Genomic DNA, 16,083 nt, shown 5'->3' on the forward strand with positions numbered 1-16,083 from the left:
ATGGTTCACAAAACTCATGAATTCAGTTAAGTTGAAAACAAAAAGTGTCCCTAAAATAGTTCTGGAATCCTTTAAACAGTCCTATGTTAATGTGTTTCACTTTCTTGCTCTTCGGCTGCAGCTAATAACATTTCTGGTGACTTACGAAGTGTAAGTGAACTACTTCCTAATCAAATCATCTGGAGAAATCATACGGAGAGGTAGTGAAACCGTGAGCTTATTTTATCCATTCCCGCTACAAATACATCACTGAAAGTTTTTCTTTTTTCGCGTGAAAACGATTTAGAAAGGTATCTTCGCAATTCGCGAGGCCAAGACAGACTTAAAATCAACATTTATATTTATTGAAAAGGATCTACTTTCGGAGCAACAGAAAGAACCAAACTTTTTTGACAAGGTCATTAATGATTTTGGCAAGAAAACCAAAAGGATTGAGACTCGCCTTAAGTAGTTCTAATTTCAGGCAACATTTTAAAACGTATTATGACTTTAATATCAGTAGCAGAATAATATTAGGAGTAGCTAGTGTCTTAGGTACGATTTGTAGTACGGTTTTTCATTCAAATGTTAAATGTTGTTGTTTACAGAAAATAGACCAACAAGCTTCATAGGATTGTTTACCCGAAGTAAAATTTCACCATACAACTCTGAATATATCAACTTTGTTCGATGCCTCAACAGATGATTACGTCGAAAAGTACCTTTTGTAGGAAATTTTTTTGTTCAAATAAAAGTATTGCAAAAGTTCGCTCTTATTTGGATTTCTCGAGTAGTGTAATTTAGTTTTAGACTAATTATCGTAAAAACATATCTTTTTAATAACCAGTTCTGTCTTTCGGTATCAGACTGAAGTGTCTGCAATAAATCATTTTCTATTCCTATTGTTACGCAGATTTATAAGAAATAGAAATTAATACATTTTTTCCATAACTTAACAATGCTGTAAACGAAGTACGCCATATCATAAATCAACCATAAAATCAATCTGCTTACCTCCTGATCCCGATAAAATGGTTCCTTCAAATTTTCTGGAACTCGATTGTTGAACGCTTTCGAAAGCAGCCATTTTATCGACGCCCTTTGTTTAGACTGAAAAAAAAAAAAAAAGAAAATTTGTAAGCATCAATATAATGATATAGGATTTACCAAAACTAGATGTATATTCAGGAGCATGTAAACAAAAAAGTGCATGTAATATATCACCGTTTATTTCAAGAGGTACATAACTCAAAAATCGCCCTTATTGACTTACGGGCAGAAAATGAAAGCTAATCTTGATGTCGATCTCTGGTAAAAATTTCACAGATGTGCTTTCGAAACGGCGTTCGAGAGCACTGGTGTCGTTCTTACGCCAAAGTCTTTTTCAATGTTTTCAAAACTTTCAAACGCTTCTCCTGAAAAGTTAGGATTTTGAGTTATGTCACTCTTGAAATGAACCGGGGCTCCCCGGGAATGCAGCTATTATTTGGCAGCTCCTAGGATTTTTTTTTTATTTTTTTATTTTATTTTTTTTATTTATTTATTTATTTATTTATTTATTTATTTTTTTTTTTTTTTTTTTTTTTTTTTTTTTTTTTTTTTTTTTTAAGGAGGGTTGAAAATGTTTCTTCCGCGTTTCTCGATCTTCAGCTTCCTCTTTTAACTCCGAATATTTCCTTCTGTTTTTAAAATCATTAATCAGTTGTGTTCTTCCTATCCTTCACTTTCCTTCCATCTTTCTAGGCAGTATAATTTCTTCGCAAAATGAGTCCATTTAAATTGACCTTCCTATGAAGGATGCTGGCTGGTTCTCTTCCCTCCTACTCGTTTTAAAACATCTTCGTTTGTTGCTCTCTCCGTTCATTTTATCTTCTGCATCTTCCTCCAACTTCAAATTTTAACGCTCTCTAAATACTTCTTCTCCAATTTCCGTAATGTCCAGATCACTGAATCATACAGTCCATTAACTCCACAAATAGCACTTGATCAACTTCTTCCTTAATCCTATACTGAGAATGCTACTTAAGAGTGATCTTTTCTTGTTGAATGCTTCTTTGGCTATGGCAATTCTTGACTTGATCTCTTTGGTTCAGTAAGCGTCTCTTGTCAAAACACTTTCCAGATGTTTGAAATGATCGAGCTCTTCAAGTTCTTTGTTCTACTCTAACCCGTAAAGGCGCATTTGTACGGGATATTCTGACGATTTTCGACTTTTTGATTTCCATTTCATATAGTATCCCAGTGTCAACTACAAAGTATATTGTCCATTATGTCCTGTAGTCCTTCTTCGGTTCTTAATAACTGTATCATATGCATACCTGATGTTGTTAAAAATCTGCCCTAAAATCTTGAAATCACCAATTCCTACTAATGCTCCCTTCATTAAACATTCACTGTAAGTGTTAAATAATGGGGCGACATACTACATTCTCGTCTGACTCCTCTTCCAATCTCCACACTGTTGGTTTCTCCTGGATTCAAGCGCAACTTCACTCGTTGTTCTATACACAGGTTGAAAATGAACCGTCGGTCTCTTCAGTTGATCCCGATTTCTTGAAATATTTTCAGAAGTTTAGTCCAATTGACCTGATCGAAAGATTTTTGCCACTCGGTGAAGCATACACACAACGCTTCCTTTTCCTTTACGTCAAGGATTCCTCGTTCCGACATAATTCTCATCACCCCAGTACTATCTCTGGTCCCTTTTCCTTTCGGAATCCAAATTGATCTTTCTCAAACATGTCTTCAATCTTACTTTCCAGCCGGCTATTCAGTACACGCGCAATAATCTTTCTAGTGTGGGAAATAAGGCTAATGGTTCTCTGATCGTCTAACTTCTTCGCTTGCTTTTTCTTGGATAATGCAACCATTGTACCACCAACAAAACCCTTTGGCCATTCTCCACTCAGGTAGATATTGTTAGTAGGTGAAGTCAATACTTTCACTGCATGGTTTCATAATCCCTTGAGCAAATCTCCTGGTATGTCGTCTCGAGTTGTCTTCCTCCTTCATGTGTTTGATGGCTTGACTTGTACTATTTCACTTTTCAATATACTGGCTACTTTTTCTTCATCATCCACCTACTTTTCTGCTTCGATCGCAATATCTTTGAGATGGCTCTTCTGATTATAGAGATCCTTTATGCAATTCTCTCAGATTCTAAGGATTCTTTGATAGACAGTGACTACATGACCTTGTTGATCTCAGATTCCAAATGTGTGTGTACATTTGTTAGCTTACCCTCCTAATTTAACTGCTTTCTGATACAACATCTCTTATCTGCCGCACCGATGAAGTTCTGTTATTTCTTCACATACCTGTTCATGTACTTCTCTTTGGTTTTGTTCGTCTCTCTTTTCAATTCATTATTCAGCCTTCTGATTTCTTCTTGTCTAAGGTTTTCGCCATTCTGCGTTCTTCCACCTTCTTAAGCATCACTTCAGTTATGCATGGCTTCCTCGGTACTCTTTGAATTCTACAAATGTTATTGTGGAGTGTATCTAGTAGAATCTGTTTAACTTTTCCCCAACTATTTTCTACATTACATACCATATCGCCCATTGCACAGAATATTTCTTCAGTCACTTCTTATCTGAATCAATGCTCTTTGTAGTGTTTTCACGTCTCATATGCTATTTTTTAAAACGTTGTTTGACAAGAATGTAATAGATTTGGTAGCGTTTATTATCTCCAAAGCTTTTCCACGTGTACAGCTTGGATTTTCTTTTCTTAAACCACGTATTCGTCACCACAATATCAGGTTGTCTATAGAAGTCGATAAGCATTTGGCCCCGTGCGTTTCTTCTACCTAGTCCAAATGGAAATGCAGTTACATCTGATGAATATGATGGCCAGACTTAGAACAGACAAAAGCCTATAGCGAAATTTGTTTTCACTATGCTTGCTTTCCGAATTTGGAAGGAATGTTCAACTACGCCTATCTTATCACATTAATCTTAGAGCTGAAAATGTGAAAACTTAACTTGAATCCAGGTCTTGCACCGACGTCGCACAGCTCTGCGCATGTGTTCAGAAATGACTAAATTGTGTCGTATTCTGTCACACCTATCTTGAATACGCTTATGGAAAATCTAAATCAAATATTGATTTGAACATCGATGACAGATTATCTAAACATGACAATCAACAATACGCACCACACACTGTTCTTTCCGCGGCAAGCTGTCAACCTACCAGCTACCATCAACATTTTTTTCAAGGCATATCCTGCGGTAGATAAGAATAAATTTACATTAATACCATCCCATGAAAACTCAGCTTGTCAGTACCTAGTGCTAATATCTTTGCATGTGGCACGCGACATTCCTGCGTAAGGCACTATCAGACATACACTGCCGGTCAAAAGTTTCCGGACAGATCAAAAAACAGGGAAATATTAAGTTAGGCTTGTAATACGGCGCAATTTTGGACAAGATATTTGGTAGTTTAGGAACACAGTGATAGTTTTAACATCAGAATAACATAATAACGTTATCCAACAAAGAAAATTGTCAAATTCTTTAAATGTTCTTCTCGTCAAAGAAACTGCCGTTTGCCACTTTCACTCGTTTCACCAATCGTAGCATGTGGCTTACAAGTTTTTGAAGATTTTCATCTGAATTATTATTCCAGGCGTTCTGCAGAATATCAAACGCATCAGCAGCAGATGTTGGACAGTCTTTTCGTACACTTCTGGCAAGCTCTTCCCGGAGAAGTTCGGCGGGTTATGAATGATCTGGAGACTGGGAAGGCCATTCCATGATACAAATAATCTCATTTGGCTTGTTTCTTCTTAAAATAATTAAAACAAAGTTTGGGCGTGTCCTTGTGATCAGTATCTTGCACAAAAGGGAATCTGCGACCAAACAAATCAAATTGAGTGAATAATATGGCTGCTTAAAACGAAATAATAACCATTTTTGTCCAATTTCCTTGTATTTTGTGAATCCAACCTACTCCAGAACTTGCGAAACACCTCGAAAGTATCACAGAAACTCCTCCATTTTTAATAATCGGGGTTACACAGTCAGGACGCATTTTTTCTGTAACAGATCTTCGAACATAAACTCGATGTCGTTGATCAAAAACTTGAAATTTTGACTTGTCAGTCCATAATACGCGTTTCTACTGCTTTGTTGCCAATTTTTTGTTCTTTAGTGTCCATTGGAGCCTCTGTTACTTGCTTCCACTGAACCTGCGATGGTTTCTGCACATCAACTCTTACCCAGAGTGTAGTTACACTCAAATGTCGATTCACAATAACAACTGAAATGTTTGTAGGGTGACTACGATTAAATTCTGATTGGAGTTCCGCTGCAGTAAGTTTCAAATTTCTTTTGACAAACAATACAATAATACGATTTTTCGTACGTGATGTACTACGAGACCTTCCAGTTTGATTTTTGTCCACGTTCTTTCGTCTTCGCTGAAAACACTTTAAGAAATCACCAAAAGTAGATGGAGTCTATTTCAGTTTGAAAGGTATTTGACGAATAGAAAAGCCCATATTATAAGGCGCAATGATACCAACGTGTACCTCTTCACTTAATATCTTACCTCTGTGCATGATTTCTAACAATAACGGAAACAAATCCTCAGAAGAGGCAAAAACATATACACAAACACTGTTCAAAACTTCACTGTACTGTATCTTATAATATTGTTTACTAATAATGTAAACTCCTGACATTATTTATGTCTGATAAGGCGTGTATACTAAGGAATTATATTCCAGGGATAACTATAAAAAGGAATTAACTTCTAACGTTTAACCGTACTTCGATCAGGCAAAGTTATTTCATGATCCTGATCACGTTATTTTTAATTAAAAATAATCGCCGACAATAATTCAATATTTCAATAATCTTTCTTTTTTACTACATGTAAACATGTTACATAAACGAAAAACGTCTATTATCCTCCTGAGACATTATAGAGGCTTACGCAAATAAAATATTTCGAATTGGTTGCTTTCCCTATCGAATATATATTGATTAGCTCATAAAAATGTAAGTTGAAGCACCTGTCCGGAAACTATTGACCGGCAGTGTATGTTGCCACGAACATATTTTGTTTGTCTATATCTGAAGACTACATAAAGTTTTGGGACAACCTGCATACTATTCATGTATGACAAATCTAAATTAAAAATTACAGAGCTCTAGTAAAGAAGTAAAACTATAGTGCTGGTCTGAATATTTTCTTTTAATTCGTGAATGAAAATTCTGGTATTTATTAGGATAGCTTAAAAACCCAAGCTTCATTGCCATTATGAATGCCATAATTACCGCGAATTATTCTTTTTACTTTTGTGTTCTGATACGCTACGGAAATCACAATACACTAGGTGTAAAGCACGTTTGGACTTTCATCTTTTCATACAATTACAATTTTCAAACGCTCTACTTATGTAATGTGTATGAGGGTTGTGACGAAAATTCTAAGCCTACCAATGAACGGAGCAGCAGAGAGTTTGTGGATGGTGTTACTTTTCAACATAGTTGTTCCTTACCTAGTAAACACATTTAGCACATTTTTGTTCAATAGTGCATGGAGTTAGTGTCAGATACCACCAAAATATTTCACTTCCGGCTACCAGTCTGCAATTTTATACAGTTCTTATATGTATACCAAAGGACAAGAATCCGCCGGGAGACACTTGATCTGACGTCCGGAACTCATGTGATGACGTCATCAAAATGGCGGACAGCTCGATTCAAAAAATAAGCCATATCTCCGTTATTTGTGAACCGATTTTCTTCAAACAAGGCTCATTTTAAAGGAAATTAAATTTGCAATAAGACATGTTACCAAAATATTTCCTCTAAAATTAACCGTTTCGGAGTTATTTAAGAATTTAATAAATTAATGAGAATTTATTAAAGAAAAATACAAAATAACTCCGAAACCCTTAGTTTTAGACGAAACACTTAGGTAACGTGTTGTATTGTAAATTTTATTACCTTTAAAATGAGCTATTAACGAAGAAAATTCGTCCATAAATAACTGGTTTATCACATATAACGTGTTAATTACATTATTAAAATGACGGTCACGACTTCTAACAGATAGCGACAAATTCAGCCAAAACACTTCACTTCCATATACCAGTCCCAAATTTTACACAGTATTTATATACATAATAAATAATTTTAAAATACCTGGGAGACACTTAATTTAACACGCTAAACTCCTATGTTGACGTCATCAAAATGGCCACCGGGATTAAAAACATAGGTTTGCTTAAATACACTTTACTCCGTTACCAATCATTTTATTGAGTCTTCCAATTTCTCCATTTGAAAGAGCATGAAATAAGCTACAACAATTTTATTCGATTGTAAATGGTTTATGGCGATGACAACGTGGAAAGGGGTAAAATATCAATGTCTTAAAGTGGTTGCTGTTGGCTTAGTGTATTTTGCAATGACATTTCTGTTATTACAAAAGGCGTTAACTCAAGTAAATACACATTACACCCATTGCAATGTTGCATGCTTGTATAATTATTTATTGAGTGGTTCATCTTGAATTATAAATTATACCACCAAAGAGTGAACATGAAAATAAAAATAGATATTTACATCTTTTAGTGGATCCAATGCCTTCTTTTTACTGATTGGCAAAATGAAAAAGAAAATACTTTTCTTATTTTAGGAAGGGTAACAGATATTTACAACAGTTTCTCACAATGAAAGCATGCATGTACAGTCCATATGTATTATTAACGCGGAAGGCACAACTATTGAAAACAATGTAAACTTTAAACAAAGTGACAAGTTTGTTTAATTTCTGCATTGACCCTCACAACTACAAAGTAAAGGGCAAAGTTCGTGTATTTTTACACCTCGACAGCGCGTGCAAATCTGTTTGCACTTGCATGCTATCAACTCTGTTAGCTTTTCCATGGTGAAGTTTGGGCTTGTCGACCAGAGGGGTTCGTAGTCATCTGCGGTCTTCTTCATCCCCACTCACAAGGATCCATGTGTTGACTGTTCCGTTGAAGACAGTTTGTCCACAAAGAACATTGTAGGATGGCCCTCTTCAAGTGTTGCAACAGAGCGTTGCTGGTTGGTGGAATATTTTCAATGGGTCTGTTTTGCTGGGTAAAGAGAATCCGCCTGGTCTCATTGACGGTCTCTGCAGAACTTGATGAATGGTACATAAGAACTACAAAGCGTTGAATGAGTAAAAACGTGTCGTCATCTTCAGAGATGTTGTCCAGAACTTGAGAATATGCCGAAAAAATTTTGTCTACGTCTCGGAAAGTCATCCACGTTTTCCATGCAGTGGTTTTACCAATACTTGCAAATCTTGACAAAGTGTCAGCCCGCGTTAATGCATGGAAGAAAGGCAAAAGATCTGAACTCCTTGTGGAACTTTGTTGTGCAACTCGTGGATCGGAAAGTATTGGAGATGCTTTCCACTGCCGTATTCCATCCAAAATTCTTTCAGTGTATTGAGTCTAGAAAAGGCATACATAGCAATTACTACCACGTCACTACCAACAATTACTATCACTTTTTCACCATAACCTTAGAACAACTCGAGTATTCCATGGCATGCCATACATGAAGTAGGAGACGGGCATTTGCTTCTTCATGGAACTCGGAAGATATAGCTTCAAATGTCGCCTCCATTTGCGATCCAATTACCGTGTCTCTTTAGGTGCAAATGACTTTTTCCCCGGCGGAGAGATCCATTTTGACCAGGTTTTCAGCTAAAAATTCAGAGTTCTTCTTTGTTTTTACTGTGAGCAAGGAACTTACTGAAAAACTTGGGGATGACAACATTAGATTTTACATTTATTCTGAGCCCAGACCCTCTCGACTGTCTTACGTCATTTTTTAGGCTTTCTTCTAGGTAGCGGTCAAAAACTTGGTCAACTCTTTCCACAGATCTTAATCTCATTAGAATGTATGGTTTAACAATCTGGTTGCAATACTCTTGAAATGTCCGGCTGGATTTAGGGACAAGCATATGGATCAAGGTTGCTGTTTCGATTATGAGCGAAGAAATTTCGGGCTAATGAGCAGTGGTCACCCGAACTCCACTTGACTCGACGATACAGGACACCACGTCGGATTTTTTTTATTGGTTTTCTGAGTTTACCGCGGTCGGATATGGAAGGTGGACATGAGCTATTTTCATGGACAAAGAACTTTCTGATTCCCCTTGAAGAATTCCCCTTGATTGACTAGCAACGTACAATTTGGCAAAAAGAGTACTGTCGTTTCTCAGATCTACTATTTTCTGCTTGTCAATGGACTTAACTGTGACTTTCTTAGCACTCATCAAGGGAAGGTTGTTTCCTTTTGATGACTTCATGGATGGAAACTTTTCTAAGGATCAACCGATCTTCGACAAACGTATCAAATTGGCTTTTCCCTGTAACATTTGCGACATGACGCATAGTTCATAAACCGTTTACCTATGAACTAAATCGAATGCCATTTTTGTAACATATTTCATGCTCTTTCAAATGGAACAATTGGAAGACTCAATAAAATGATCGGTAACGGAGATAGTTGAATTTAAGCAAATCTATGTTTTTAATCCCGGCGGCCATTTTGATGACGTCAACATAGGAGTTCAGCGTGTTAAATCAAGTGTCTCCCAGGTATTTTAAAATTATTTATTATGTATATAAATACTGTGTAAAATTTGGGACTAGTATATGGAAGTGAAGTGTTTTGGCTGAATTTGTCGCTATCTGTTAGAAGTCGTGACCGTCATTTTAATAATGTAATTAACACGTTATGTGCGATATCTCAGTTATTTATGGACGGATTTTCTTCGTTAATAGCTCATTTTAAAGGTAATAAAATTTACAATACAACACGTTACCTAAGTGTTTCGTCTAAAACTAACGGTTTCGGAGTTATTTTGTATTTTTCTTCAATAAATTCTCATTAATTTATTAAATTCTTAAATAACTCCGAAACGGTTAATTTTAGAGAAAATATTTTGGTAACATGTCTTATTGCAAATTTAATTTCCTTTAAAATGAGCCTTGTTTGAAGAAAATCGGTCCATAAATAACGGAGATATGGCTTATTTTTTGAATCGAGCTGTCCGCCATTTTGATGACGTCATCACATGAGTTTCGGACGTCAGATCAAGTGTCTCCCGGCGGATTCTTGTCCTTTGGTATACATATAAGAATTGTATAAGATTGCAGACTGGTAGCCGGAAGTGAAATATTTTTACGCTAACTCCACGCACTACAAGGCGTTGATGCCGCTGTTAAAAAATGATTTGTCGAAGACGTGTAAAATTTCCTCTACGGCATGCATGACATAATCATGATGTCAAAATGAGTACCTTCCAAGATGTTGTTCTAAACTAACTGTAAAAAGCATACATATTCATGTCTGGCCCAAACTTAATAACATAAATAGACAGATCTGGCCATAAAGAAAAATATATGTTACGGACCATTGTCCATAATAACATACACATATTATCGTTCTATAAATAGCCTCCGAACAAACGGGAATCGTTAATTTGATGATCAAAGGTGACAATGTTGAGTCAATATAAGAGTACTTCAAAACCACAATTAATTATTTTTTTAAAGCATCCAATGGCGACGCAACGGCTCTCACCATTTTGCGTTTTCCCGATTTCGGGCGTTTACATTGCTTTAAATATCTCAGCATATATTTGTCCTAGCAAATTGAAAATTGCTGGGTGTCTCCAACTTGTGCAGAGCTAAAACTTTGATCTCTTAACATTTTTGCCTAAAATCACTTGAAAGGGATGAAATCAGGGCCTACAGTAGCAACATTTTTGGATATTGAAGACGTTTGTAAGAGAAACAACTGACGTAGAAGTCTGAATTTGTGTGCATTTAGTACGGGGTCATTAGTTTATACGCAAAAATTTGCAGACCTGTAGCTGCTTCCAAAGGCCTCAAAAAATCGAAAAGTTGGGGAATTATGCCAATTCGACATATTTCACTGTCCAATATCTCCAATGGGCCTGGATAAAAAAGAAAAAACTGAAACTTCGGGAATAGTTACTCCTTTAGTATACCATAACACACACACACAACAGCACGTTTTGTGTTTTTGAGCAGAAGGGGGTCAAAGTATTAAGGACTGACGTCATACTCTAGGTGGTGTTTTGTTCACAAATTTAACTGGAAACTCGTTGTGAAGTAAAATAAAGTAGGATGAATGGTTATTCCAGTCAAGGATTTCAAGCTCGTTTCTTTCCTCTAGTTGTGACTCTGTCTTATCACACCCACAGCAACACTTACTGGTGAAGAATGCCGCTTTCAGCAGAAGGCGAGAAAACTCAAAATACACACTCGGCAAAAACTCCGTAAGTACTCATTGCTGTTTGCTATATCAATGACATTCAATTCTGTTTCTTCTTGCTTTAACTGTCAGCTCATGCAGCAGACTGTTGTCCTTTCGTTTGATCTGTATTTCCCAGTCAGTGAACGCTCACTCACTGTAAACACTGACTGGGGAATATAGATCAAACAAAAGGATAACAGTTTCCTGTATGAGATGACAGTTAAAACAAGAATAAATAGAACTGAATATCATTGATATAACAAGCAGCAAGAAAAATAAATACTCATGGACTTTTTTCCAAGTGTGCATTTTGACTTTTCTCGCCTTCTGCTGATAGTGGCATTCTTCAACAGTAAGTGTTGCTGTGGGTGTGATAAGACAGTGAGTCACAACTAGAGGAAAGAAACGAGACTGAGAGCCTTGACTGGACTAACTCATACTACTTTATTTTACTTCAAAACAACGAGTTTCCAGTTGATTGGAGATATTGGGACAGTGAAATATGCCGAATTAACATAATTCCCCAACTTCACGATTTTTTCAGGCCTTTGGGAGCAGCTACAGGTCTGGAATTTTGTGTATAAACTTATGATCTCGTACTACACGCAGGCGCAAATTCGGACCTCTACGTCAGTTGTTTCCTCTCCCCAAACATGTCTTCAATGTCCAAATATGTTGCTATTGTAGGCCACGATTTCATCCCTTTCAAGCATAGATGTTCATTTTACTTCGACCTCACTCACCCTCGCCCTCGCAGTAGCAGTTGGCCTCGCCCTCGCGCGCCCTCACCCTCGCTGTCGAAACTCGTCTTCGCCCTCGCGCAAACTCGCCCTCGCCGTCGAAGCTTGTCCTCGCCCTCGCGGCCAAAACTTGTCCTCGCCCTCGCGCACCCTCACCCTCGCCATCGAAGCTTGTCCTCGTCCTCGCGCACCCTCGCCCTCGCTGCCGAAACTTGTCCTCGCCCTCGCCGTCGAAGCTTTTCCTCGCCCTCTCTCACCCTCACCCTCGCCGTCGAAGCTTTTCCTCGCCCTCTCGCACCCTCACCCTCGCCATCGAAGATTGTCCTCGCCCTCGCGCACCCTCACCCTCGCTGTCGAAGCTTCTCCTCGCCCTCGCACACCCTCGCCCTTTCCGTCGAAGCTTTACCTCTCCCTCGCGCACCCTCACCCTCGCCATCGAAGCTTGTCCTCCCCCTCGCCCTCGCGATAGGTGTTGTTCATTATCCTCGCTCGCCCTCGCCTTCGTGCTCAAAACTTTTCCTCGCCCTCGCGCACCCTCGCCCTCATATCATTGAGGGCGAGGGTAATTGAGGTTGAGGAGGCCTCGAGAGGGCCTCCTTCGTGAGGATCAGAGCATCAATTATTCAACCTATTTGTTGAATTATTTCCTTATCGTCAGTGGCGGATCCAGGGGGGCGATCGCCCCCCCCCCCAGAAGAGGAAACTTCTTTATTTTATATATACAAATAAAACGCACCCCAGAGTTTGGAGCTCTTAAAAGTAGCTCTAAGTAGCAGTATTACAACCCACCACCCCCACCAGAAGTCTGTCCTAACCGGCATAACCATGGGACGTTAAACTTAAAGATTTCATTTCATTTATTTCAACAATACTTAGAATCACTCCACACTCCAGTTATCCCAAATAATCCTAAAACCTAGAATCATGTTGAATTCACTAAATTTAATTGTATATACAAAATTGTATATGTACACCCTGAACTCGTACATTACACTGCAAAACAATGCCGCAACTTTGACGTGGGAGACCCGGGTTCGATTCCTGGCGGGAGCTTATGTGGTTCGTATTCTACGTTAATCGGTAGGTTCACGTCTCATATAGTCTCACTGCTGAAGGGATATTTAAAAAAATCAAATCAAATATTCCTTACTATTAGAAAGAAGAAATGACATTTCAGGAACTGTCAATTTTTGAGCAATTACAGAATAAGTTGTGAAGAGTGTTTCTTCCAGACATATTTTTTTGGGGGGTACTGCCCCCCGAAGCTCTGAGAGCCTCCCCCCGAAGGAGACCAAAATAATACGTCTATAATATAATAATGAATAGAATAATACCTGCAGTGCCGCCCCGGGATACTAAGTGTGCCCCCCCCCCCAGAACATTGCTTATGAAGGACTTCTTTTTCTGCGAAATGTTATCTCAATTAGTTCCAAAGCGGCTGACTAACATATCGAGCCCTTGTAAGAAGAAATGAATATGAAAGTACACTCGGATAGGTTAATTTTTGAGCCATTTTTCGTGGCAATTAAAACGCAACTCCTGTAGCTTTCTTAACTGCACGGGAAGACAACTAATACGTACTCACGGAACGGCAAATATTTTATGGCACCATTTTCAATCTATGAACCTTAATACATACAAAAACTTTATATTTCCAAATGAAACTATATGGCGACATTAATGGGTCATTTCAAAAGAGTGGGGGGTAACTATCCCCCTTTGCCCCCCTAATCGCCGCCCATGCTATGATGTGTGGCACATTTGTGCGAAATTAATAATATGATTAAACTGTTTACCCACAACAAACCTGCTCGTTTGTTCAATCCTGCTCGTTTTGCTGAAGTGGCTTTTCCTAAGTTTTATATGTTTCATATATCCTACAGTTTTTTTCGGGCCTTTTTTTAATTTGTCCAAATTTATATTTCTCCTTTTACCACACAATCGTTCAATACTTGCACTATAATATTTACAATCAGTATAGCATCCTGTAACGTATTTTATTCCCAATAAAAATCATTGAACAACACAACATACAAACCCTATCTCACTGGCTTGCACGCGAACCTTTAGTGCATGGGGTTCTGGGGACAATTCCGAGTGGGAGAACATTGAACGACAGTGGATCGAATTCCGCGTTAAACCTATAGGTCCACTTCTCATATAGCCTCGCCGACGAAAGAGGACGCTAAACGGCAATCAGTCAACAGTTGCAAATTTCGGCTGCATAAACAACTTATGTCTTGTGGAACTTATTAAATTCATTTTGTTAAAGCAGCTCTTTTAACAAAATTTCAGTATTAACGTGTCAGATATTTCTATTTAAGGACAAGAAAAAACATATTATTTATTTTGTAACTAAATGATAGCTCTACCCACGTAGATTATAAAAGCAGAAACAATGAAAATCGATACAATAGTGACTGACATTATTTTAACAAATATCGATTCAGATAATAGTTTGGGCTGTCACAAAACTATGAAAAGTTAAAAATTCTGATTAATTGTAACTACTTCATCAGTGGTGGACATTGGAAAAGGATGTATGCTATTAATCAGCCCATTTCATGGGCATCCAAACTCACGAGCCCAACGCTCGCTAGCTCGGCATTCGCGCTCAACCGTTCTCGGGTTCAATAATTAAGCGCTACCCCGAGCGCCAATGAAATAAGTCAGCGCGAGTCCAACTGAGGGAAGTGAGCCCGAGTCCGAGAGAGTCCAGAGCAAAATGGCCATCTATGAACCAAAGTCATTCCATCAAGTCTTTTTCCATCTGATCTACTGCGTTCTGATGGTTCTCTCATTGATTGTTTGCGTTTGTTCAGATATCAGCGCTCTTGTCATTTACTGCTGAATGACGTGAGTGACTGTCTGTCTGTCTACCAACACTCTTTAAACATGACAGTGTAGTAGACACTTCTTATCTAAAACGTCTCCAGCACAGGGAGGGCAACAATGAGGCACACTTACTTAATGTAGCGCTATTTCTACTCGGAAACTTTCATGGGAAAAATCAAATATTATTCTTATTTGCATTATTATTTTTAATAATTATGTACGTACACACGAGAAATTGTCTACTGCAATTAATTGAAAGGAAAATTACGATTAATGTATAACCTTGCTGACACTAACTTTTCATCTAGGGGACATGGCAGAAGATATTTTAAATTTTGCCTCTCTCCAAAAGAGGTCAAACAGCAAACTCCAAAACAGTTGATTTAAGGAAGCTTGTCCTCCTCCCTCACGTGCCCTCGTTCTCCTGAAGGAAGTTGTCTCTAGTCATCTTGCACCCTCGCTCCCGCAGTAACACTTGGCCCTCACCCTCGTTCACCCTCGCCCTCTTCGTCGAAGCTTTTCCTCGCCCTCGCGCACCCTCACCCCCGCCATCGAAGCTTGTCCTCGCCCTCGCGCATCCTCACCCTCGCTGCCGAAACTTGTCCTCGCCCTCTTCGTCGAAGCTTTTCCTCGCCCTCGCGTCACTGTGGGCGAGGGAACTTGAGGGTGAGGATGCCCTCGAGAGGGCCACCCTCGCGAGGGTGAACATCTCTGCTTTCAAGTGGTTTTAGGCAAAAATGTTAAGAGATCAAAGTTTTAGCTCTGCACAAGTTGGAGACGGCCAGCAATTTTCAATTTGCTAGGACAAATACATGCTGAGATATTCAAAACAACGTAAACGCCTGAAATCAAGAAAACGTAAAATGGCGGCTGCCGTTCCGTCGCTACGAGATGTTTTAAAAATTCAATGCTTTTGGTTTTCAAGTACTCTGATATAGTATAAATACTTTTTTTTTTTTTTTTGAGATGGTCGAGCGGCACATGCTTGATCACTTAGAATGGATTGACAGTGTATATTCGTTTAAAAAGAAGATATTTTGCAAAAATTAAGAAGGTAAATGTTAAAGTATTTTCGAAAAATACATAAATCCGCATATATCGTATTCTGTCTTTTGTCATTTTGAACAGTTAATTAGTGAAGTATGTTTAAGTAATTCTTTATTACATCAAAACGAACTTAGGGCAAATATATAACGAAGCGTGAATGGAATTAAACGTTATAC

At 38.3% G+C, this 16,083-nt stretch overlaps 1 protein-coding gene across 1 annotated transcript in view; it reads right to left on the reverse strand.

Moving 5' to 3' along the window:
- Patronin (calmodulin-regulated spectrin-associated protein patronin) overlaps positions 1 to 16,083 on the reverse strand; it is a gene marked incomplete in the record, with an annotated part of 438,489 nt that overhangs the window by 268,935 nt on the left and 153,471 nt on the right. Inside the window, 1 exon segment of the mRNA XM_081769233.1 lies at positions 994 to 1,089. Coding sequence (XP_081625359.1) covers positions 994 to 1,089 — 96 coding nt within the window.

This window comes from Thermobia domestica, chromosome 8 (genome assembly GCF_964235325.1).
Source record: "Thermobia domestica chromosome 8, izTheDome1.hap1.1, whole genome shotgun sequence".
Taxonomy (NCBI): Eukaryota; Metazoa; Arthropoda; class Insecta; order Zygentoma; family Lepismatidae; genus Thermobia; species Thermobia domestica.